Below are 23,479 nucleotides of genomic sequence, written 5' to 3'. Positions count from 1 at the left end.
GGGCACCTTTTGGCTTGGATGGGCACCTTAGGCTTGGATGGGGAGCTCTGCAAAGCCCAGAGCCAGCAGATGTCTGGACAGGCTTTGGCACAGCCCTGGGAACTCCTCGTCCAGTCTCAAGGAGCTCCGGCTGCCCTGAGCCCTGTGCAGGGCCTGGGGCCAGGGTTCAGGCTGGCACCCACCTCTGGCAGTGCCTGGCATCAGGGGGCCCATCCTCTGCCCCAAGCCCCTGCCAGCAGCTCCAGGAGGTTGGAGTCCCAGACAAGCCATCAAGCCCACTTGGTGCAGCCCTGGTCCTACTCCTACTCCTACTCCTACTCCTATTCCTATTCCTACTCCTATTCCTATTCCTATTCCTACTCCTATTCCTATTCCTACTCCTATTCCTATTCCTACTCCTATTCCTGATAATCCAGATCTCGTTTAGGTCACACCCCAGGGTTGGGAGCAGAGGGATCTCATGCTGAGGGTGAGTCCAGAACTCTCCCCCAGTCCTGGCAGCTGTAAATGAGCTGGGGAAGCACCGAGCTGCTTCCACAGGCATTTCTGGACGCTCCATCCCCCCCAGGCCCAGCCCAAACCCCCTCCCCGGGGCTGGCAGTGTCTGTGAGGGGGCTGGCACAGCCAGGCCAGGGTTGGCACTGGCTCCCCTGGCTGGGAGCCGGGTGTGGGCTGAGGACAGCAGCCAGGGAGCGAGGGTGGCACAGGGACAGGGCTGGCTGCCGGCAGTGCCCAGGGTGTTTCCAGCAGCACTTGGCTGCTGTTGGTGTTTGTAGGAGCCCTTTCCTGTCTCGTGCCAAATTTGGGACATGCTGGCACTGGCATGAGTCATTGGCACTGACACCTGTGTGTCAGGGCTGGGATCATCCCCCCCATTGGGCTTTTGAGTCCCATCCCGGGGCACTTGCTGCCCCATTTTCTCCCTCCCTACTTGGGGATCTCTGTCTTCCCCGGGGTCCCCATGCCTGGAAAGATGCAGCAGCATCCCATAAACTGAGCCCAGAACCTCCCCTGGGTGCCTCTGCCTACCCCCACCCCAGGAAGGGGGTACCCCAGGCCTGGAGCAGCACTGGTGGGATTTGGGAAGGAGAAGGTCTCAGCAGGACCATTTGCTCCTGCTGGAGGAAATGAAACAAGGCATTGCTTTGCCTGAGGTGTTTGTGCTCAGGAGATGTCCGAGCAGGGGAATCTGGAAATGTCACCCTGGGCTGATTTTGTGGCCTTTGTTCAGAAAAAGGGAGAATTGGCAGCGGGGGAGCAACTGCTCTTGGAGTAGCTGATGGTGCTGAGCACGTGCCAGCAGAGCAGGAGCCGTCTGAAGGAGGTGGAAGGGACTGTGCTGCCTCCTCTGCTCTGGGAACAGGTGGGGAGAGGAGCGAAATCCCACCTGCAGGAATCATGGAATCCCAGAATAATCAGAATAAGGTTGGAAGGGACCTTAAAGCCCATCCAGTTCCACCCCCTGCCATGGCCAGGGACACCTTCCCCTATCCCAGGGTGTTCCAAGCCCTGTCCAACCTGGCCTTGGGCACTTCCAGGGGTGGGGTGGGATGGGAATCAGTTCCCACAGAATGGCACTTACCAACCCAAACCATTCCATGATTCTGTGATCATCCAAGAACCAGTTCCTCCACACTGCTGGGACAGAATGGGCTCAGTGGCTACACATCCTGGTGGGGAAGGAGGCAGGGAGGGAGGGAGGCAGGGAGGGAGGGACGGGCTCTTCCAGGTGCTCACAAGTGGCCGTAGTGTCTCTGCTCTGGTTCTTGCCATCACAGCCCCTCAGCCCCAGGCTCTGCTGGCTCTGTGCCCCAGCCCTGTGTGCAGCAGGCGTGTGTTATTTTTAAAAACAAATTAAATGAGGAGAAGAGCCTCTATCTAGGCCTTGCATTGGAGGCTTAATTGGCCTGGCCCCCCGGGAGCAGGCGAGCCCGGGACTATCGCAGTAACCAGCTATTAATAAACAACCCGGCTTGGACCGGGGGCCCAGGGGTCACTGCAGGGGACTGGGGTCTCTGCAGCTGGGGCAGCTCCTGCAGGGTGTCCTGGGCTGGTAGAGACCTGCAGAGACAGAGCCAACCTTGACTCCTGAGCTCGTATGGCCCTGGATTTGCCAGGAGGGGCTCACCCAGTACCTGTTAATCCCCTCTGTGGGGTTTGCTGAGGGTGTTGGGGCTGTGCCCGGCTTCACCAGAGCACCCACGGGTGCCAGGGCAGCCAGCACCAGCAACAACAAATGTTCCTGTTCCTCCTTGTGGGCTGGAAGAGGCCTGTTCCTCCTCCCAAGTAAAACTGCGAGAGCCATCGCCCACCTCCACAGCTGTCGGCAAAATGTTAGAGCTTCCCACTGTTTTATGGATAACCGGGCAGTGACTGTCCATCCAACCCAGCAGGAACAGGTAAACCCACCCAAACAGAGGGCAGATAACTCCAGCAGCCAGGATTCCTGCCCCTGCCGTGGGGGTGCCTGGACCAGACATGGGACGGGGGTTGCCAGGGTGGCTGCGGAGCAGGGAGGTGAGCCCGGGGCTGCGGCTCCCGCTGCCCATCTGCCAGGGAAAACAACTCCAGCAGGTCCATACCTTTGCTTAGAGGCTCGGGTGGCCGCAGTAGTAACCAAAAGTGGAGTCGGGTTACCCGGGGCTCATTCATAATGAACACGGGGCAGAGCTGGGCTGTGCTCGGCTGCCTCGGGCAGGGAGGGGAAGGGCAGAAACCCCCAGCCCCCGGCAGGGAGTGATGGGGGGCACAGTGGGGAGACCCTCAGCCTGGCAGAGGCACCTGGGCACATTTATTTATTTAAATAGAACAAAGAAGTGTCCCAATAAACTGGGGAGGGTTTTCCCTGTGGGTTTGCTGGTTGTGCTTGGTCACATCCTGCCCTTCCGTGACAGAGCAGGAGCAGAGCCTTGAGAACCAGGAGGACCCAGAGGAGCTGCTGCCACCTCACCCCAGAGCCAGCTCAGGTTCCCGGGGCCACCAACCAGCACAAAGTGGCTCCTGGCACTAGAAGGCAGCTCCAGCCACATCCCCAGGGGGCATTTGGGGACCCCAGTTGGATGGGGCGGTTGGGTGCAAGGAGTGAATCTGAGCAGTGCTGGGCAGAGGGGAAGGAGGGGCAGGGGCAGCGGGGAGGTCTCCAGTCCCACCCCACTGTCCCCAGCAAGGGAAGCCAGTGCTGTTAAATCCCTTCCCTGTGGTTGTGTGAAACGGTGACACTTCCCTGTTGGTTTGAGTTCGTTGGAAGAAAAAGGGATGTGTGGCAAAATTAAGACGTGTATGAAAAAAAAAAAGTGTCATAGAATCATAGAATAGAATCGTTGAGGGTGGGAGATCCCTCTGAGATCATCGAGTCCAACTGTTACCCCAGCACTGCCAAGGCCACCACTTGTCCCTCAGCCCCCCATGTCCATAAAAGATAATCTCCCAGGTTCCAAAATTGCACCGGGGAATGGGTTTATTGACAGAAATTGCTTTGCTTGGGTAATGGGATCAGGGCAGAAAATCATCCATGGAGATTGCATCCTTCCTCTGTGAGCACAGAGAGATCAATAATCCTCCTCAGCTCCCCAAGGCTGTTCCCAAGTGCCTTGGGCAATGCTTTTGGGCAATGAGGACATGCAGAGGCACTGAGATGGATTTGAACATGCAGCCACGCCACCATGGCCTTGAGCAGCCACAGATGTCACATCCTCCCCACGTCCTGCTGAGTGATGGACACATTTGGAGGCCCTGATGTGCCCAGAGGGACAGAAGGGAGTGTGGGAGGGAGGCTTGGGCTTGGTCTAGTGCTCCCCAGAGCCACAGTTTGGGCTTCCCTGAAGGGCTGGATCCAGCCTGGCTGCCCCGGGGGGCTGCACACCAGTTTGTCCCAGTGCTGTGGGAGTGATGGGACAAAGGCCCCCTTACTGGGGGGGAGTCAATGCCCCACTCACTGCACCTCTACGGGGGTGGCTGGAGGTACCCCAATGTTCCCTTGTCAGACCCAAAAACGCCCCACGGCGCCCCGACCGAGCAGCTCTGCCGCTTAATTAGGTTAATGACCGTGTTTCCTTAAGGAGAGGCGGCTGAGGTGTTTGCAGCGGCGCTGGGAGATGCCTTTCCAGGCAGCCCGGCAGATTTGGGGCACGGGAGGGGACACGGGGTGGGAAAGGGGAAGCAAAGAAAAGGGAAAGCGGCGGCCAAGTGCTAATCCCGGGAAAGGGGGACAGCGGGGGCACCGCGGCGTTAATCCCTCGGTGGCAAAGACTGTACCCTCGGCCGCCTTAATCCCCCCCCGAGGGGGAAAGGGGTGTGGGGACAAGGACCAGTCCCTACGTGCGACACCAAACGTCCCCAGTCCTGCGGGACCGCGACGAGCCCGGGGCCGGGATTTGGGGCTTCCGAAAAGGCCCGTCCGAAGGTGGCTGGTGCTCGGCTTAGGAGGGAGAGAGGGGCTTGGATTTATGCCGCTGGATGAGAGGAGGGCCCAGCCTGGCAGGGAATGGAGGGGACGGGGCATCCTACCCCGTGTCACGAGCTTGCAAGGCCTCTGCCGGCATCTCTTTGCTCCTGCACTGCCCGGGGGGTCTGTGCTGTCCCGGGATGCTCTTTGCTCCTGCACTGCCCCAGGGGTCTGTGCCCCCATCATCCCGGGGTGCTCACAGTCCCCTGTGCCCGTGTGTGCCCCATTGGGGGAACAGAGCAGGGCGAGCCGGGGGCAGAGGCCGAGCTGTGGGTCTGCAGCTGTGGCTCCTCTGGCAAACCTCTCCCCTGCCTCCGTTTCCCTGTTCTCCTGACGGGGTGTGCACAGTGAGGCTCATTTACCCCAGGTTTGCACAGGGCGTGATCACCAGGTCACACACAATGGGTGCTGAGAAAAGGATCTGGAGGGTTTCCTGGGGGAATTGGGACCTTATCAGCCCACAGGCCATGGTTTGAGGACCACGTGGGGGACCTGGGACTGTAGGACTCTGTTAGCCTGCACTGACTCCACGTGTCTCCCCTGGCAGGCTCACGGGCGGATGGTAGTGAGCCCCTAGAGATGCTCCACACAATGACATGTTGGCTCCCGGTCCTGGCCCTGCACGTGGTCCTGCTGAGCCCCCCGTGGGTGGGATCCTGCCCCGCCCGCTGCGAGTGCGCCCCACACCTCAAATCTGTGGTGTGCCACCGCAAGCGCCTCACCTCCATCCCCGAGGGCATCCCCACCGAGACCAGGATCCTGGAGCTCAACAAGAACCGCATCCGCTGCCTCAACCCCGGGGACCTGTCCCCGTACCCGCTGCTGGAGGAGCTGGATTTCAGCGAGAACATCATCTCCAATGTGGAGCCCGGAGCCTTCAGCAACCTGTTCAACCTGCAGACCCTGCGGCTGCGGGGGAACCAGCTCAAGCTCATCCCCCCCGGCGTCTTCACCAAGCTGACCAACCTCACCCTCCTGGACATCAGCGAGAACAAGCTTGTCATCCTGCTGGACTACATGTTCCAGGACCTGCGGAACCTGAAGAGCCTGGAGGTGGGTGACAACGACCTGGTGTACATCTCCCAGCGTGCCTTCTCGGGGCTGCTGGGCCTGGAGCAGCTGACCATCGAGAAGTGCAACCTGACCTCCATCTCAGCCGAGTCGCTCTCCTACCTCCAGAACCTGGAGGTGCTGCGGCTCCGCCACCTCAGCATCTCTGCACTGGAGGACCAGAACTTCAAGAAGCTCTACAACCTTCTGCAGCTGGAGATTGACAACTGGCCACTGCTGGAAGAGGTCTCCCCCACCAGCTTCCAGGGCCTGAACCTCACCTCGCTCTCCATCACCTACACCAACATCACGGCCGTGCCCGCCGCCGCCTTGAGGAACCTGGTGTACCTGCGGTACCTCAACCTGTCCTACAACCCCATTAGCACTGTGCTGAAGGGCTCCTTTAAGGACCTCATCCGGCTCCAGGAGCTCCACATCGTGGGTGCCCTCCTGGTATCCGTGGAGCCACAGGCTTTCTCTGGCCTGAGACAGATCCGGCTGCTCAACCTCTCCAGCAACTTCCTGTCCACGCTGGAGGAGAGCACCTTCCACTCGGTCAACACACTGGAGACGCTGCGGGTGGATAGGAACCCCCTGGCCTGCGACTGCCGCCTCCTCTGGGTCCTGCAGCGGCGCAAGACGCTCAACTTTGACGGGCAGCAGCCCATGTGCTCCTCCCCTCCCGAGATCCAGGGCAATGCCCTGCGGGACTTCCCAGACTCGGTGCTCTTCGAGTACTTCACCTGCCAGAAGCCCAAGATCCGGGATAGGAAGCTGCAGCACGTGACGGCGCGGGAGGGCCAGTCCGTGTCCTTCCTGTGCCGGGCAGATGGGGAGCCCGAACCCTCCATCGCCTGGGTGTCCCCCCAGCACCGCATGATCACCACCCGCAGCACGGGCAGGGCCACAGTGCTGCCCGGGGGCACCCTGGAGATCCGCTTCACCCAGGTGCAGGACAGTGGCACCTACATCTGCATCGCCAGCAACGCCGGCGGCAACGACACCTACTTCGCCACGCTGACGGTGAAGGGGCGCCCGGCCGACGGCGCCCACCGCGCCAACCGCACCCTGTACCTCAGCGACTTCAACGACACCTTCCACAACGACACCCAGGTCTTCTTGAAGTTTACCTTGGACCTCAAGACCATCCTGGTCTCCACGGCCATGGGCTGCATCACCTTCCTGGGCGTGGTGCTCTTCTGCTTCCTCCTGCTCTTCGTGTGGAGCCGCGGCCGGGGGCAGCACAAGAACAACTTCTCCGTGGAGTATTCCTTCCGCAAGGTGGACGGGCCCACCACCACCACGGGCCAGGGAGGGGCCAGGAAATTCAACATGAAGATGATCTGAGGCTCTCCTGGAGAAGCGTTGTCTGCTGCCTGGCCCCAGGTGCGGCCACGGCGGGACGGGGCCGGGAGGGGTGTGGGAGCACCGCTGGCATCCCGGGGCTGGTGGTGGGATGTGGCTGGAGACACACCAGAGGTGCCACAGGCCAGCAGGGGCGGAACTGGGTGGACCTCAGGGTTGGGGAGGGATGGCCCCAGTGTCCTAGCCCTGCGAGGCCCTCGGTGAGCCCTCGGCTCAGGGGCCATCCCAGCTCCAGGGGCTCCCAATGTAGCTGGAATTTTTGCTACCAACTATGCATTTCTCGAGCCAAAAGATCAGCAGCGTTTGGGCCCGGGAAAAAAAACCACTTCCTGGTTTTTTCCCCCCCTCTCTCTTTTTTTTTAAGAGACTCTTCAGAAAACTTTCCTGGTGGTTGTTTATGGTTCTTTTCTTGGTGTTGGTGGGGGTTTTGGTCCAATGATTTATTTTTTTTTAATGAATTTCCAAGAGAAAAGTCTTCCGGGGCGATGCGGGACTGGGGGCTCCGGGGGAGGTTGTGCCAAGCCGGGGTGTCTCCTCCAGCCCCTTGGCAAGGACAGACCCACCAGGGCACAGCTGTGCCTTGAGAGTTTCCCATCTGTCGGTTTAAGATGCAGCGTCTGCCAACGCGGGAGTCTGGGGATGCTCCTGCACAAGCAATAATAACCCACCCAGGGCCAGGCTCTCAGGCGGTGTCAGCAGGAAAAAAGGGACAAAAAGGGCAAAATGAGGCCAAGATCATTAAAATCAAGAGGAGCAGCCCGAGGGTGATGTGTTTGAATCCACCCAAGCCACTGTAGGAGTGGTGGGGTGAAAGGGTTGAGATTCCTGCAAAAGGCACTTTTTGGTCTGTTTTCTTTGGATTGCAAAGTTGAAATCCATGGGAGAGCAGGACCTGGCTTGTCCTGTGCAGGGAGGCCCTTCAGCCTGGGAAAGAAAAGCAGGGAAAGGCTGGGAACAAGCAGTTCAGGGAGAACGTCCTGGCTGGCACCTCCATGGTGTCCATGTGGATCCTGCACCCTCCGGTGCTGGAAGCAGCAGGGCAATGTCCCCGGGCCTGCCTGGGGGTGGGTCCTGCCTTCCCATCCCACCCTACCCAGGCTTTGCCCCGGCTTTGCCTCTGGGCACAAGTTTTCAGGTGGAAGAAGGAGTGGAGCTGGCCCAGCTGGAAGGGAAGAGCCTGGATGTGGCCTGGACGATCCAGAGAGCCCATGGCTTCCTCCTCCTCCTCCTCCTCCTCCTCCTCTTTCTCCTCCCATGTGCACCCCGGGGGTTTGTTGCTGCAGGTCCCACCTCTGTCCCCATTCCTGCAGGCATGTCCCCCACCTGGATGTCCCTTCTCCAGCTGGGAATGGTCAGGCTGGGAGCTGGAGGAGGCACCTGCCCATCTCCTCATGGGCACCCCGGGGGATGCACCAGGGACAGGAGCACCCGAGGGGCTTTGCTTTGTGGGGCACAAGTGGCTGCTCAGAACATCCCCCACACCCTGGGTGCCCCCCAGCCCCGAGGGGAGAGAGGGGCAGCCCCCAGCCCTCCTCCCTGAGGGGCTCACCAGACTGCTCCCACCTCTGTGGCACTGCCAGGATCCAGCCCCAACAGGGTGGGGATGGTGCCCATCTCTCCCCATCCATCCCTCCATCCCTCCCTCCCCTGGCAGCCCCCGCATGCCCGGTGCCCCCGGCTCCCCAAGCCGTGCATGCCATGTCCTACCGGGGTCCTACCGGGGTCCCACCGGGGTCCCACCAGCCTCCCCCCTGTTTGGATTTTTTACCTGGGGGGTGGTGGGGTGGGGAGGGAGTGGGGCACAGACCCTCACAGAGGGAGCAAAGGCAGGTTTGGGCAGTGCAGACCTGGCCCAGTTTTATATGTAACGAGCATGTGAAATGTATTTGTGAGCAAAAAAAAAACCTAAAAAAAAGGAACTTCTGTGGCTCGTTTGGTTTTTTCCTCCTTTTCTCGCTCATGGGCCTCAATAAAAAAAGACAAAATCGGGGGCAAACCCCTGGAAATGGCAGGACCACCTGCATCACAAGCAGAATTCATGCCTTTGTGCTCTCCAGACCTGCTCCAGCCAGAGAAGCCCCAGAATTCCAGCAGACCTTCCCCCCCAGGGCTCTGCTGGGATTTGCAGCCCTTCAGCCCCTCAACCCCACAAACCCCATAATAAACAATGCTGAACCACCTCTCAGAGGGTACCAAAGTCCATATTAATAACTAATAAATGATTAATGCACGTGTGTTAACCAACTGCCACTGCTATTAATCTGGTTTTAGTTATTGATGGGTGTTCATAAGGATGCACCTGAACATCGACAGCGTCACAAACGACTGGGACACAGCTCTGGAAGGGACAGGGAGCACGTTGGCAGGTGACCCAGAATTGGGAGGAGCTGCTGAGTCCCCCGAGGACAGGGAGGGCCTGCAGAGAGACCTGGACAGATCCAAGGGCTGGGAGTCACCAACCATGGGAAGTTCAACACGGGGAAGTGCAGGAATTCTTCCCCTGGGATGGGGCAACCCCGGATGGACAGACTGGGAATGAGAGGTTGGAGAGCAGTGCTGGGAAAGGGCTCCGGGGGTCCTGGTGGGTGCCAGTTGTTCCTGAGTCAGCAGTGCCCTGGCAGCCAGGAGGGACATCCCTGTCCTGGGGCACCAGGGAGGGGATTGTCCTGCTCTGCTCTGCCCTGAGGTGGACTCACCTCAATATTGGGGCAGTTTGGGGGGACACAGTGAAAGGAAGATCTGAAGCCATTAGAGAGTGTCCAAAGGAGGGCAACGAGGGTGGGGAAGGGCCTTGATTTGAAGGTGTGTGAGGACACTGAGGGCACTTGGTGTGTTCAGCTGGAAAGGAGGAGACTGAGGGGAGACCTCACTGCAGTTCCAACTGCCTGGGCAGGGGCAGAGGAGGGGCAGGGACTGAGCTCTGCTCTGGGGGGACCAGGGACAGCACCCAGGGAATGGCTGGAGCTGTGTCAGGGCAGGGTCAGGTTGGATCTCAGGCAAAGGTTCTTCCCCCAGAGGCTGGTTGGGCACTGCCCAGGCTCCCCAGGGCAGTGGGCACAGCCCCAAGGCTGCCAGAGCTCCAGGAAGGTTTAGCTGATCCTCTGGGGCACAGGGTGTGACTCTTGGGGATGGGCCTGTGCAGAACCAGGAGTTGGATTCAATGATCCTTGTGGGTCCCTTCCAACTCAGCCTATTCTGTGATTCTGTGACTCTGAGGTGGTTCCTCTTCTACTCCTGAAGTGACCCCCTTGGTCCCCTTTCCCGTCCCACCAGCCCCAGGAGCAGCCTGACCCTACACAAGGCCATCCCAGCCCTTGGCTGAGTTGCCATCACCGTCCCCACGAGGCCAAGGCCACCCCGGTGTCCCTTGCCCCTGGCTGGGGCCCCCCCTGTCCTTGTGTCCCCCACAAAGGGGCTGCTGCACCTCCCCCAATCCCACCGTGTCACTGCTCCCGTGCCAGTCCCGGCTTTCCCGGCATGGACTGGCACTGGGAGGCTGCGGGGTGGTGGAAGCAAAGCAATGCCTCCATCTGCTGGAGAAAAGGGCCCTGGGCCAGTTCCAGCCTCTTCACCCCAAAATTCCATCCCCCCCTGCTCCCCCGGGCCGGGGAGGCTCCCAGCACCCACCTCGTGAGCAGAGGGAGGGTGGTTCTGGTTGCAAAATGAGCAGGATGCTGCAGCCCCCACAGGCTGGGCAGGAGAGAAAAGAGGAAATTGGGGGGTTTTGCTCATTTCCTGCTTGTACAAAAGTCCTGCCTGGCACAGGAGTGCCCAGGAGGTGAAGGGTTGGGGTTACAGTTCATGCCTGTGCCCAAGGGTTTGGGGGCAACGTGGCCTCGGGGACACCCCTGGGAGTTAGGACTCACTCCTTCAGCAGTTTTTGGGAATGAGCTGCCAGGATGGAAGATGCTGAGAGATGGTTTCAGTGCCAACACAGCCCAGCAGTGCCACAGGGATCACCCCAACCTGCCCTGAACCGGGCACAGAGCATCTCCACAGCAGCCATGGGTTGGGAATAATGTCATGGAAACAACCACCAAAAGATAAAGGCCATTAGGAAAATGCAATTTTCCAGCTGGTGCCTTTAAAGGTCCTATTTTCCCTCTGGGAAGAGAAACCATTTTCCTTAGGAATCAAAGAGTCTGTGGTTCCCTGTGAGGGTGAGGAGGTCCTGGCACAGGTTGCCCAGAGAAGCTGTGGCTGCCCCATCCCTGGGAGTGTCCAAGGCCAGGTTGGATGATGCTCCGCTCCCCACTTCCCATCCTGGTTTATTTTGTCAGCAAAGGTTGCACAGGGAAATCCAGTAAGTCACCCTCAATCCTCATCCATGTTTTTTGAAGGCAGATGCTGCCAAGGAAAGCAGCATTTTTTATAAGCTTCATAAAATACCTTGGTTTGTGGGGTTTTATGGGGTTTTCCCCTCAGTCAAACCCAGCAGAATCACCATGAGCACGAGGAACTGGATGATCACAGAATCATGGAATGGTTTGGGTTGGTAAGTGCCATTCTGTGGGAACTGATTCTCACCCCACCCCTGGAAGTGTCCAAGGCCAGGTTGGATAGGGCTTGGAGCACCCTGGGCACCTTGGAGCACCATGGCAGGGGGTAGAAGGAGATGGGCTTTAAGGTCTTTCCCACCTAACCCATCCTGTGACTCTGTGCTTTGCTGCTGCTCAGAGCAGTTTGCGTCACTGTCATGGACATAAATGACACACAAACACTGACTCCCTTGCTGACCACCATCAATAAGCCCCAAATCCTCCTGGATCTTAAATATTCCACTTATATTCTTCATTTTTACAGCATTTTAGCCCGGGTGAGGTGTTGAGGGAGCAGCACCAACCCAAGCCTCACTGCCAGGCAGGGTGGGCTGCAGCCCCTGGGCACCCTGGAAAGGTGCTGGCAACCACCTGGGGTGGATGGTGCAGGAACCATCCAAGCTGGCATCTCCCAGAGTCCTGCCCACCCTCCTGAGCTGGTGCCAGATTCAAGGATGACTCAGCCCCCACATGGATTTTTATCAGCTCTAACACACGGCCTGGGCTTCACAGAAACGGCCCCTGGCCAAGGGCCAACAGGCACAACCTCCAAGTTTGCTTGGGGTCAGCTGGGAAATGGGGGTTGGAAAATAAAGACATGGGGGAGAAACCCTGGAGGAGGGTGGTCTCCTACTTCAGGTTCACAGCACCCACTGAGGCCCATCCCGGCCCCCAGAGCCCTGGAGAGGTGCCCAGGGCTGTGTGGTCAGGCTCCAACAGTGAAAACACGGTGGATAAATCCACTTTCTTCATGGAATCCTCATCCCCTAAATCCTCATCCCAGCCTCGCTGCTCCCAGGGAAAATCCCTGCAGTTGGTTTCCACCCACCCCCCACCCCACAGTGGCACCACGAACAAGGGCCATCAGTGAGCCACTCATTATTCCAAAGACTGAATAGAAGGGAGGAAATATTAAAATATTCTGAGGTTTAGAAGGTTAAAAATGTGACTTTATCCCAGAGGGGACAGGCAGCAATGGGAGGAGTTTTTCCAGCAGCTTAGCTGGGTCATTCATGCTCTCTGAGCACCTGTAATGTTCTGGAGATCAAAAAATGTGTTTTCTAAGGACTGCGCTCCTCTGGTTCAGCAGCTGCAGGAAATCCCAGCAAAAACATGGAAGAACACAAAACAATTCCACCTTGAAAACACAACCTGGAGAAAAGGGAATTAATTATGCAACCTGGAAAGTTTTTATGGTGGGAATCCCTCTTTCAACACAACTGCCATCCATGAAGTCACCTCCAAAGCCATCCCTAAAGCCATCCATGAAGGAGTGTGAAGCTCCACGAGCAGCTTGAGGGACACAAATCCAGTGCCCCAGGAATGGACCAAAGGTGACGGAACAGCCACGGCCATGACTGGAGCCTCCACTGGCAGCACATGGAGTGATGCGGGGGCTCCTGGGGGGCTCTGGGGGCTCCAGGGAGTGAGGCCCAACCTCCAGCTTCCTTTAGACGTGCAAGAAGCAGGTTTTGAAAGAACATCCTCCCACAGAGGGGGTGCAGAGAGTTGCTCAAGGGCGATTCCCAGCAGCGCCATGGCCGGAGCCCAGCGAGCCCAGGATGGGCAGTGGGAGCTGCTGCGGATCCGGGACATGGAGTTGGAGCCCCCCAGGCCTCCTCTGCTGCCAGGGAAAACTCCGAGGTACCAAACTGTCAGGGAAAACTCCGAGGTACCAAACTGCTCTGCAAACGGGGCCCGGGCAGGAGCTTCCCGGCAGCACCACGGGCACGGCTGCTCCAGGGCAATGATCCAGGGTCCGGGGGTTTCAGGGGGTCTGAGGGGGGCACAGCCTGGGATTGCTCAGCAGGGGTTGTCCCAGCAGAAGGAGGAGGTTTAGAGGAAGCCGCGGCGGTTTCGGTGCCGTTGGGGGCAGCAGAGTCAGCGCCGGCCAGGACGGGGAAGCGAAAGCAGCGGCTCCGTCCCACGGCCCTCCTCCTCCCCCGGGCTCTGCCCTCTCCCTCCCCGCACACAGACCCCCGTCCTGCCCCCCCGAGCCTGCCTGGGGGTGACAAAGACTTTTTCTGCTCTTGTCCCACACCTCTCCCACCGTCCTGTCCTCCTCGAGGTCACCCAACAGGTCCCCCAGGGCAGACTCCAGTCCCTGCACCCACCAGGATGTCACTCAGTACACGGGGAGCCCCCGAGGCAGCTCCCACCCCCGGCACCCCCCGAGCAGCGACGGGAGTCACTGTGCCACCAAACTCACTGTGTTTTGCCCCAAAACCCCACCACCAACCCCCCCAGGCCGCTGCTTCCCCTTTTCTCTTTATCCTTCCTGTGAGCCGGCACGGAAAGGAGTCAGAACCCCCCCGGGGGGTGACACCGATCCCGGCTCCCTGCAGGGTCAGAGCCCATTCCCGCTGCGCCAGCCTGGACCTGCGTGTGCCCACCCCCATGGGGGACACCCCGCCCCGGCCCCCCGACCCAGCCCTCATCTACAGCAACGTGGGTGAGTGACATCCCGACCCCGCTGTCCCCCTGCCCGCCGCGGTGTCACCTCGGACGGGGGGGATGGAGCCACTGCTGTCCCCGTCCTCCCCCGCGGTACCCGGTCACCTCTGCGGTGCTAGGGCTGGAAATATCCACAGGGGCAAAGAACGACGTGTTTGTACTCCCATCCTGCTCCCACTTTCTTCTCCTCTGTCACGTCTGTTCCTCCCTCCCCAGGAGAGTTGCGGGCTCACCTCACCCCCCCCAAGGCGAGACGAGGGGAAGGAGCTGGGAGACCCCTCTCTCAGCCCAGCCAGGAGCCGCTGCCTCCCCCACTGCCCAAAAAGCAGCTCCAGAGAGCAGAGTCCCTCCCGGAGCAGGGACCATCCCGCCACTGCCAGGGTGACCCCACACCATGGGCCGGCAGCATCCTCTACAGCGTCCCATCCCACCTGCCTCACGAAGAGGGGGCTCCCAGCTCCACCCCCCGTCGGGACAGACCCTCCTGCGGACCCAAGAAGCCCCTGACCAAGTCCCAGAGCCTGGGGGAAGCGGTGGCCTGGAGCAGCCCCCGGGAAGACCCGTCCTCCAGGCTGAGGGAGCTGACGTTCGGGACGGCGGATGGGGAGCTGGGGCAGCTCCTACCTGGCCCGGCCGGGCTCTGTGGGGTGCTCTTGGGTTGCCAGGCAGGCACCTTGGCCCGGCTCTCGGCTCGGATCCAGGAGGAGCTGGTGGGGCTGGAGGAGCAGCTGCAGCTGCTGGAGGCAGAGCTGGTGGGGAAGCACTGGGGAGCCCTGAGGATCCTGGAGCCGGAGCCATGCTGTGAGAGTGGGGACGCCTGGTACTTCAGGGTGGGCTTCACCTTCGGGCAGAGCCAGCTGGAGTTGGCAGCCAAGGTAAGGAGGGAGTTGGTAAAATGCCCCTGGGTGGTGCAGAGGGAGATGGCTCCTGCCCCATCATGCAGCAGCTTCCCCTTTCTGCACCTACTTCTGCATTTGCTGAAGGAGACGGTGCTGCTGGCAGGGGTGACAAGGGTGACACTCCCGTGGGTGACGCTGCCATGGGCCCAAGGAGAACGGCACTGCTGGGGAACATGTCCTGGCAAGTTGTCCAGAGAGGCCAGTGTATACAAAGGAGAGGCTGGAGCAGGGCTGGCTGCTCTGGAGTGCAGGATGAGACCCATCCAAGCAGCTCTGCAGCTCTCCTGGGGGGCTACTCCATCCCCCCCTCATGTCCCAGTTCTTGCTTAAAGTCGTTCTGGCTCTGCCAGTGGGTTCAAAGGGTGGCCCTGAGCTGCTGGGGTGGCCCACCCCATGGCTCTCTCCTGGCACAGCTGGCCATGTCCTTCTGTCCCTGCAGGTCCCCAAGCCGTGCTGCTCCAGCCTGGGGGTGCAGAGCTCCCTGGGGACACACTGCAGCATCCAGCGCCTGCTCGGCCGCTTCACCGACCACCTTCCCTGGAAGCTGCTGCTCCCAGGAAACCCTGGAGAGCAGAGCCAGTCCTCTTCCAGACAGGAACCTGCCTGTCTTGCCACCCACCCTGTCCTGCAGGTACTCATTTGTGCCGAGGTTCCCCACCAGACCCTGGCAGACTTCGTGAAGGGATCCCAGGGGTTGCACAGGACCAGCCCTGGGCACTATGAACGCCTGGGCTGCCTCCTGCTCCTGCAGCTGTGCCTGGGGCTGGAGCACCTTCAGGGGCAGAACGGGGGGCAAGGGGACCTCAGCCCCGAGAACCTGCTGCTGGTGCAGTGCCCGTGTCCTCCTGGGAGCCAGCAAGGCAAGAAGGAGCCCCTGGGACTGTCCCTCCCCCGGCTGCTCATCAGCAGCTTCTTCAAGGCCAAAGACAAGCGAAGACCTTGTTCCACCAGCCAAGAGCAGGACTGGACCAAGGGCCTGGCTGCACCCAGCGCCCCAGCAGCAGATGAGCTGAAGCTGGGCAGGCTGATCTATCAGATCCTGCATGTGGACATCTCTCTGGAGGACACCCTGGGGTTCAGAAGCAACAGGCTTCCCGAAATCCCTTCCCTGTCCATCTACTCCGCAGGACTCCGGCGCGTGGCCACACTCCTCCTCCACAGAGATCCCTCCAGGAGGGTCTCCATCCCCCAGGCCAGGAGAATCCTGCAGGTCCTGCTCTGGGGGCCACGCCAGGAGCTCTTTGCCAGGAGCAGGAAGACCCTCCCACTGCTCCAGAGCTGGGTGGAGGTGAAAAGGGCTCTGCTGCTCCTGAGGTTTGCGGAGAATTCGGCCGGGGCAGGGGGCAGACCTGGCCTTGAGGAGTGGTTGTGCTGCCAGTACTTCCAGGAGGTCACTGAACACACCCTCTACCAAGTCACCCAGGATCTCTATGCTCCCTAAAGCCGAGCTCAAGTTCAGCCCACCCGGAGGTCTCCTCAAGGCCAAGAGCCCAGTGGCCAAATCTGTCCCTGCCCATGGCAGGGGGGGCCAAAGTAGATGGTCTTTAGGGTTCCTTCCAACCCAAACCATTCCATGATTCTGTGAAATCCACCAGCTCCTGAGGAACTCAGCTTTCACTGGGAAAACTGCAAATCCAAACCCACTTCCCCCACAGCTCATGAACGAGGGAGTTGGGACCAAGCTCACACACGGAGGGGGTGCTTTTACACCCTCACATGATTTTTGGTTGATGCTCTGAGTCTGGTTTATTGGAGCATCTCAGGAAACAGGGCTGGATGGGAGCCCCAAGCACCAATTTAGTGATTGATTCTCCTGAGTAAAGTTTCTAAGGTTCAGACTTTGCACAAAACCCCCTCAGCCCCCTCCTGTGGCCACGAGGCTTTTGCTGTTTTTAGTAACACTCAAAGCCACACTTCACAACTTAAATGCACCCTCAGCAAAGGAGGAACACAGCAGCTCCCACGGCCTGAGCCTCTCAGAAACAATTTGTGGCACAGTCACAAATAAAAATGACAGTTTGAAGGGGGAAATGCAGCAGCCACACAGCTTCAATAAAACCTGGAGCTGAGCCTCTTAAACACTGGGCCTTTATGTGCTTCTTTGACAGCATTACACACTCCAGTGATGGATCCAGAGGGAAACATAAAGCCAAACTTCCCTGCCCAGGAGTGTTTAGCCAGCACGGCCTGAATGGTGTCCAGCAAATAGCTCGTGAGTTTATGGGCACCAAGGAAGGGCTGATGCATCTGCTCCTTACTGTGACACACCACGTGGGACCTGCACCCCGGTCTCCAAACCCCAGTGGATGCTGAGGGACCATCGAGGCCCTGCTCAGGTCATTAAAATTATTACTCAGTAATTATTAATCTGCTCACAGCCATCTAGATTGGATATTGGGGAAAATGTCTTCACTACAAGGGAGGTCAGGCATTGAACAGGCTGCCCATGGCAGTAGCAGAGTTACCACCCCTGAGTGTTCAAAAAACATGGGGATGTTCTGGGAACATGGGTTAGTGGTGCCTTGGCAGTGCTGGGGGAGTAGCTGGGATTTGATCTTAGAGGGCTGTTCCAACCCAAGCAATTCCAGAATTCTGTGGCTCCAAGGCCTGCCAGCAGCAGGAGCAGCCTGTGCCCACGGCCACCCAAACCCCACAGAGCAGCCTCCTCACCAGGCTGCACCACCCAAACCCTGGCACAGGCACCACCCAAGCACAGAAATGGGATTTGAATTCCATTATGGGATTTTGGGTGCCCTGCTGACCCCCCTCCCTTCCTGTAGTATCTGTCTTGGCTACGAGATGGCAGCACAGCCCATGGCACGGCAGCAGCTCCCCAAACACAGGCATCTCCTCCTGGACAAAGACAAAATCCGCTTCTGCAGCCCAGGCAGGCAGCTCTGAGCACCCCCTCCCCTCCTGCCAGGGGCAGCTGGGAGCACCCAAGATCAGCAGAACACCTCCAGGGGACTGTGATGTTTAAGGTAGGAGTACAAACATCTCCCTGGGGAGAGTAAAACATGGCACAGGAAAACAGGAATTTTTCCGGACAACCAAGTTAGGGAGGTCAGTCCTTTGCCACCACCGGAGGGACAACCACCCTTGGTCACAGCAGGATAAGGCCTGGAATCTTCTGAGTGGGAAAGGATCCCCGAGGATCACCAGTCCAACCCCTGGCCCTGCACAGACACCCCAACAATCCCACCCTGTCCCTCAGAGCGTTGTCCAAAGGCTCCTGGAGCTCTGGCAGCCTTGGGGCCGTGCCCACTGCCCTGGGGAGCCTGGGCAGTGCCCCAGCACCCTGTGGGGGGAAAACATTCATCCACTCCCTGCTGCATCTCCAAGCTGTTTCATGGAATATTTTGCTGTATTCCACACAATTTCAGGACTTCCAAGCCCAGATCAGCCAAGGGATGGCCTGTGGGGTCACAGCATTCCTTGTTCCCAAAGCCAAGCTGGGGGGATGTCAGACACCCCCCCCCCCCCCCCCCCCAGCACACACAGACACCTCGTGCTTCTATTTACACACTCCCAGCATAACCTATCCCAAATAACCCATCCCCTGCTCCAAGGTTTTATACAGGAAAGATTCATTGGCTTAAACTGTGCCAAACAAGCCTGCAAGTATTGGGAAAAAATGAAAATACCACACTTCAAAGCTCGGTTCATTACAGACTTATGTAACTTCCACTCAATGATAATTGATAATTTTGGTCATTTGATAATTCCCAGCCCAAGTTTTGCTAATTCCAGCACCACAATGAGCCATTTTCCCTTCTCTCACCAACCTAAACACCAACAGGTGACTGTGGACCCCAGCAACAGCCCCTCTCCTCACCCCTCAACCACAATCTGCCCCCCAAGAAGAGTTCTGGGGCCTGCCCAGCCTCAGTGACACTGCTGAGCTGCACCGGTGCCACAACCCTTCCTAAATCACCACCAAAACACTCCTCAAGCCACCCTGCCCAGCCAACACCCTCCACTGCTACTGGGAACATTGAAATTACAGCTATTTAAGTTGCATATTTGATATTCAAAGCAGCCCTGAGTTTCTCTCACATTCCACTTGTGACTTCCCAATCAACTCGTGCCCTAAGGATCCTAAAAACCCTAGCAGAGATCCCAGTTACCAGTGGGAATGGCCAAGCTGCTAATTATTCATTTTTCCAGGATTGCTGGATTATTCCAAGCCCTGGCAGAGCACATCCATGAGTTCCAGTCAAGCAAAGAACGAGCAAAGCCTTTCCACACCTGCAACTTTAATGGTTGGGGCAGTTCCAGAGTCACCTCTTCAAGAAGTGCAAGTCTTTTTAAACAGTTTAAAACCAGCAATAAAAAGTAAAATATAAATTTTTATTTAGAATTAAAGCAAATACTTCAGTATCACAAACACAATATTAAACTTCAAGAAATATACTGCTAATTTGGAGGGAGCATTTATTTTTTTGCACAACCATGCACACAAAAAAACCAAAAAAATCCAGAGAAAAGATGTGGAGCCTGAAATTTTCAACACCTCACCACCAAAAAAAAAAGCAGCTGGGTCACAACGTTTCGTACAGAGTTATATAGACTGGAATAAGATGTTGACAAAATTTCTACAGAATCATCTTTATAGACAACAAGAAAGCTCTAAAGAGGCAAACATTGCAATCTAGTCTTCTTCTGCTGAGTCTCTCTCAAACGTGTAGGCCATGAAGCAAGCGTCTGGTCTCTTGGGGACAAGGGGATGCCCTGGTCTCACAATCTCAAAGCCCAAAAAGCTGAAAGTACGGAGCAATGCAGCTACAAAACAAAGCAGGAGACAAGTTTCATCCATGTGGTACTGCGCCACCAGCAAACCCCACGGGAGAGCTGCCCAGAACACCCACCTCTGTCATCCCTGTTCTTGTGGAAACAAATGAACACGTGCTCCACTCGAAGCTGTTCTTCAGCAAATTCCAGAAGAACTGCAAAACTGAGGAAGAAATGCAAGGTGTGAGCGCGCAGGGAATGTCCTGAAGGGATTGGAAGGGACACACAAGGATGGAGTCCAGCCCCTGGCCCTGCACAGCCCAACAATCCCAGTCTGTGCCTGAGTGCTGTCCAAACATCCCTGAGCTCTGGCAGGGCTGGCACTGGAAGCAAGAGCTCCCTTCAGAGATAGTGAGCCAATCCACACAGGAATTCCTAAGGAAGAGGCATGGCTTGGAGCCTCCCACCAACAGCAGATCCCTGAGCCCCAGGCTAACCTTGAGGGCAGAAATCTAAGTCTTAATGACACAGAAAACTTGTTCTCTGTTGCAGCTGAAGGAGGAGCTGCAGTGACAGACTCTGAGCCAGGCTGGAGTTCCCAGTGGATAAAACAGCCCAAAATCCCAGACAGTGGGATCCCAAATCCCAGGTGGTTCTGCCTGCAGCTCAAACCAGGACCACTGAGCTGCAATCTCTCACAGGAGAACATCCAGCACCATAATTACGCTTCAGCTTTCAGAACATAAAGAGTTATTCCAGCCCACTGCCAAGACAGGAGTTAATCCTGTATTTTCCCTCACCTGTCCTTGCTCCCCTCAGGCAGAGCACCACTGGGAATTTCTATGTAGAGGTTGTTGTTGTTCAGCACTGCTCTCCAACTAATGTGTTTGGCATCTGTAAGCCTTGACTGGACATTGAGAATTCTTGTCCTGTTGTTAGATGTTAGTTCTTCTGTTACATTCAGCCGATTATCCTGGAAATAAAAAGTGCAGGGTTATTTCTCCCATTCTTTCTGGAGAAGAGATAACTCCCATTTAATAAGACTGAGGCAAGCAATGCATCCAAAAAGCCGTTTCTGCTCCTCATACTCACCGAATAAAATAAATTAGCTGAAAGATTGTGATCCCTCTGACTATTCCCTCGCCCACCTGGGATCTTCAGGGGTGGGTGAGGGACATCAGGAGCACCACTGAGGCCCCGGACCCAGGTTACTACAGCAATTGAAGGGAACCCTGGAACTGGAGAGGGACCACAGTTAGACAGGGATGGACAAAGGATTTACACAGTGATCAGATGGCAAGATTTAAATAAATAAACCAAGCCTAGGCCAAGGGGCTCCTCCCACTGCATCCCCAGCAAGTGGGAAGACAAAGGAGTCTCCAGACCAGGGGCAGGAATTGCTTCATGCCCACAAAGCTGCTCCTGCAGTTCACTGAGGGAAAGAGCAACTCAGAGAGGAAAAATTCTGCTGTGAGCCAGGTGTGTTTGTGTCCCAGGACAGGCCTGACCTGATCTCGGAAGGGCCATTCTGCAGCAATGGGCTGTTTTCTCCCTCACCTTGCCCTCACTCAGCACAAACTCTGGCTGGTTTTTCCCTGGGATATCCAGCCCTAATTACCTCAGCCCTTCCCACCAGCACTCCCTGCTCGAGCTCAGGCAATTCCATGAAATATTTCAAGTAGGGACATCTGCGAGATTATTTCCACCACACTCGGGAGCTTGAGCTGAGCCCACACCTGAACTCTGCAAACCTCCAAAACCAGCCCCAAAGCCCTCCCACTGAACTCCTGGGAGCGAGGCTGCAGAGCTCGGGGCTCCGGGTCAAAAACATCGAGTCTGGAGAGTGTGAAGGTTATTTTTAAGTTCCTGCCCATCCTCTGGAGCCCGTTTAACTCCTCCCGTGGCAGAGCAGAGCTGGCCCCTCCCTCTGCACCATCCTTCACCCGCAGGCTCAACTCTTGAGTTGCGTCATCTCAGCAGATGCAGCAATCGAGGCCCTTGGGGAGATTTTCACAATCGTCCTGTCTCGAGTGCCAGGAGCCACTGCAGCCATTTGCAAATCCGAATAAACAGCTCCAAAATAATCCTCCATTTTGCACCCCTAGCACGGCACTTTCAGCGATTTTGGGTGGGTTTTTTTTCTTTTAAGGAGCTTGAAACTTGTGATGAATAATCCGTATTAGAAAGGTTGAGAATGAGCAGAGGAGGGTAAATATGTGCTGGAAAGTAAATTATATATATAAAAATTATATATATATATATAGCAAATAGTTTTTTATTAAAAATTTATATTTTAAATTTTACGTTTATTTAAGATATTTTATATTTTGTATATTTTAAATACAAATTTCAACTTTATGTTTATATATTTAATATATTCATTTAAAATATAAATTTTAACTTTATATGTTTTATGCATTTATTTTACATATTTATTTAAAACATACATTTTTAACTTGGTTATTTATGTTTATTTTACGCATATTATTTTAGATATTTATTTAAAATTTAAATTTTAACTTTATATTTCTATATTTTACGCATGTTTATTTTATATATTTATTTAAAACAATTTTTTAATTTTGCTATTCATTTATTTATGTATCTTTATTTTAATATATGAAATTTTAACTTTATACTTATATATTTATTTAATATCTTTATATATTTTAAACTGTAAAATTTTAACTTTATTTCATATATTTAGATATATTTATTTAAAATCTAAAATTTCAATTTTATTTTTTTTTTAATGAAACCAGTGTTCAACTTTACGCTGTTTGAAAGCCATTTTTCTTTAGTACCAGCGTTATGTATTTTATATCACAATGACTGTAAACTATACATCCCTGATCTCCCTTACAAATAAACCTTTAAACACCCTTTTCAGGAGGGTGCAGTGGCAATCCCTATCACAATTTCACCCTTCTCCTCCATAAAATGTGATGCAAAATAAAGGTTTCCAGCCACGAATATATTTTGGAGTGATGTTTACATGCATTTACGTCTCTTGGGAAATAAAAAAAAAATCATCTTTATACCGCAGTCAAGTATAAAAACGGCTAAAAATCTCCTTTCACAGCCCACACACGAGGTGTAAAGGGCAGATCGGAGCCCTGAGCACCCCCAGTTCAGATATTTTCTTTTCTCCCAGCACCTGTGCGGCCTCTTTAATCCTTCGGGTGAGTTTTTAACCACCAGTTGTAACACTCTTACCCTCGATTAGTTTTCCGGAGTGTCCACGGTTACATAAGGAGATAAACATCCTTCAATCTTTCCATATCTTTGCCTAATTATTGCCTTTTTCTCCCCCCGCAGCCCTGCTGGTGTCCCCGGTGCCCTCAGGGGTGCCGAGATATCCCCAGGGAGCTCAAATCCCCTTTTTTCTGGTAGTTTTTTTCCACTCTCCCCTCACGCCTTTCCCCACAGGGCGGGGGCCAGGCCGCCCCTCCCCCGCTGCCCACGGGGCCTCCCCCACACCCTCCGCGGCCACCGGGGAGGCACCGGGCACGGGGACAACGAGGAGGAGGAGGAAGGAGACACCGAGCGCCCGGCGGGTGCGGAGGCCGAAGGAGGCCGCGGCCCCTCACCTGCTCTGTCCGGTACTGAGGCTCAGCACAGCGGGCATGATGGTGCTTTTATTCCCCTCTTTCTCTCTAGCGAAGCAGTGGCTGTTGAGTATCCGTTGCAGGGAGGATTTCACCATCCGGCCGCTCTGGTCCGAACCCCGAAACCCTCCGCCGCCTCCTCCGCCGCTCCCCAGGCGCTGCTACACAAAATGGCACCGCGGCCCAAGTGGCTCGTTATATACCCTCTTGCGCCACGCCCCCTGCTGAGAGCACGCCCCTCTACGCGAGACACGCCCCCAAAGAGAAAGCGGTTTCATTGAGCGGTGCGGGTGTCAATCAGAAAACATCGCTTTCTATTGGCTGAAGGGAGAGTGGGGGCGGGACAGTGAGCACGGGTTAGCAGGGGAGGCGGGGGTAGCGGCGCGTTGT

General features: G+C 56.2%; 4 protein-coding genes across 6 annotated transcripts in view; 3 read left to right on the top strand and 1 right to left on the bottom strand.

Annotated features, from left to right (window-relative positions):
• Positions 1-6,857, top strand: part of LINGO3 (leucine rich repeat and Ig domain containing 3) — a 32,974-nt gene extending 26,117 nt beyond the window's left edge. For all 3 annotated transcript variants that reach the window (XM_027668289.1, XM_027668288.1, XM_027668290.1), the window contains one exon: positions 4,992-6,857. In XM_027668289.1, the coding sequence (XP_027524090.1) occupies positions 4,992-6,841 (1,850 nt within the window). In that variant the 3' untranslated portion in view covers positions 6,842-6,857. The remainder of the gene's footprint in view (positions 1-4,991) is intronic.
• Positions 6,858-7,661: 804 nt separating this feature from the next.
• LOC113959345 (peroxisome proliferator-activated receptor gamma coactivator-related protein 1-like) lies at positions 7,662-8,746 on the top strand. Its single transcript, XM_027668291.1, has 2 exons — positions 7,662-7,769; positions 7,801-8,746. Exons 1-2 carry the CDS (start codon positions 7,737-7,739, stop codon positions 8,725-8,727), a joined length of 960 nt encoding a protein of 319 aa, XP_027524092.1. The 5' UTR covers positions 7,662-7,736; the 3' UTR covers positions 8,728-8,746.
• Positions 8,747-12,934: 4,188 nt separating this feature from the next.
• PEAK3 (PEAK family member 3) lies at positions 12,935-16,788 on the top strand. Its single transcript, XM_027668311.1, has 4 exons — positions 12,935-13,041; positions 13,743-13,849; positions 14,068-14,726; positions 15,190-16,788. Exons 1-4 carry the CDS (start codon positions 12,935-12,937, stop codon positions 16,189-16,191), a joined length of 1,875 nt encoding a protein of 624 aa, XP_027524112.1. The 3' UTR covers positions 16,192-16,788.
• Positions 16,789-18,989: 2,201 nt separating this feature from the next.
• Positions 18,990-23,278, bottom strand: OAZ1 (ornithine decarboxylase antizyme 1). Its single transcript, XM_027668292.1, is given in 6 exon segments — positions 18,990-19,532; positions 19,619-19,704; positions 20,282-20,454; positions 20,574-20,660; positions 20,662-20,719; positions 23,072-23,278. Coding segments are annotated over 6 exon segments (651 nt in total). The 5' UTR covers positions 23,188-23,278; the 3' UTR covers positions 18,990-19,401.
• Positions 23,279-23,479: the final 201 nt, after the last annotated feature.

Source organism: Corapipo altera, unplaced genomic scaffold (assembly GCF_003945725.1).
Source record: "Corapipo altera isolate COAL_440 unplaced genomic scaffold, ASM394572v1 138, whole genome shotgun sequence".
In the NCBI taxonomy this organism is placed as follows: Eukaryota; Metazoa; Chordata; class Aves; order Passeriformes; family Pipridae; genus Corapipo; species Corapipo altera.
Note: the sequence above shows the minus strand (reverse complement) of the source record. Positions and strands in the feature narration are given on the sequence as shown.

Bases quoted from the DNA above. Each gene is read 5' to 3' on its own strand.
- LOC113959345 (XM_027668291.1), top strand. From the start codon at position 7,737: ATGGGAGAGCAGGACCTGGCTTGTCCTGTGCAG. The intron at 7,770-7,800 runs GGAGGCCCTTCA...AAAGAAAAGCAG, and splicing joins ACCTGGCTTGTCCTGTGCAG to GGAAAGGCTGGGAACAAGCA.
- PEAK3 (XM_027668311.1), top strand. From the start codon at position 12,935: ATGGCCGGAGCCCAGCGAGCCCAGGATGGGCAGTGGGAGCTGCTGCGG. The intron at 13,850-14,067 runs GTGAGTGACATC...CTCCCTCCCCAG, and splicing joins CCTCATCTACAGCAACGTGG to GAGAGTTGCGGGCTCACCTC. The intron at 14,727-15,189 runs GTAAGGAGGGAG...CTGTCCCTGCAG, and splicing joins AGCTGGAGTTGGCAGCCAAG to GTCCCCAAGCCGTGCTGCTC.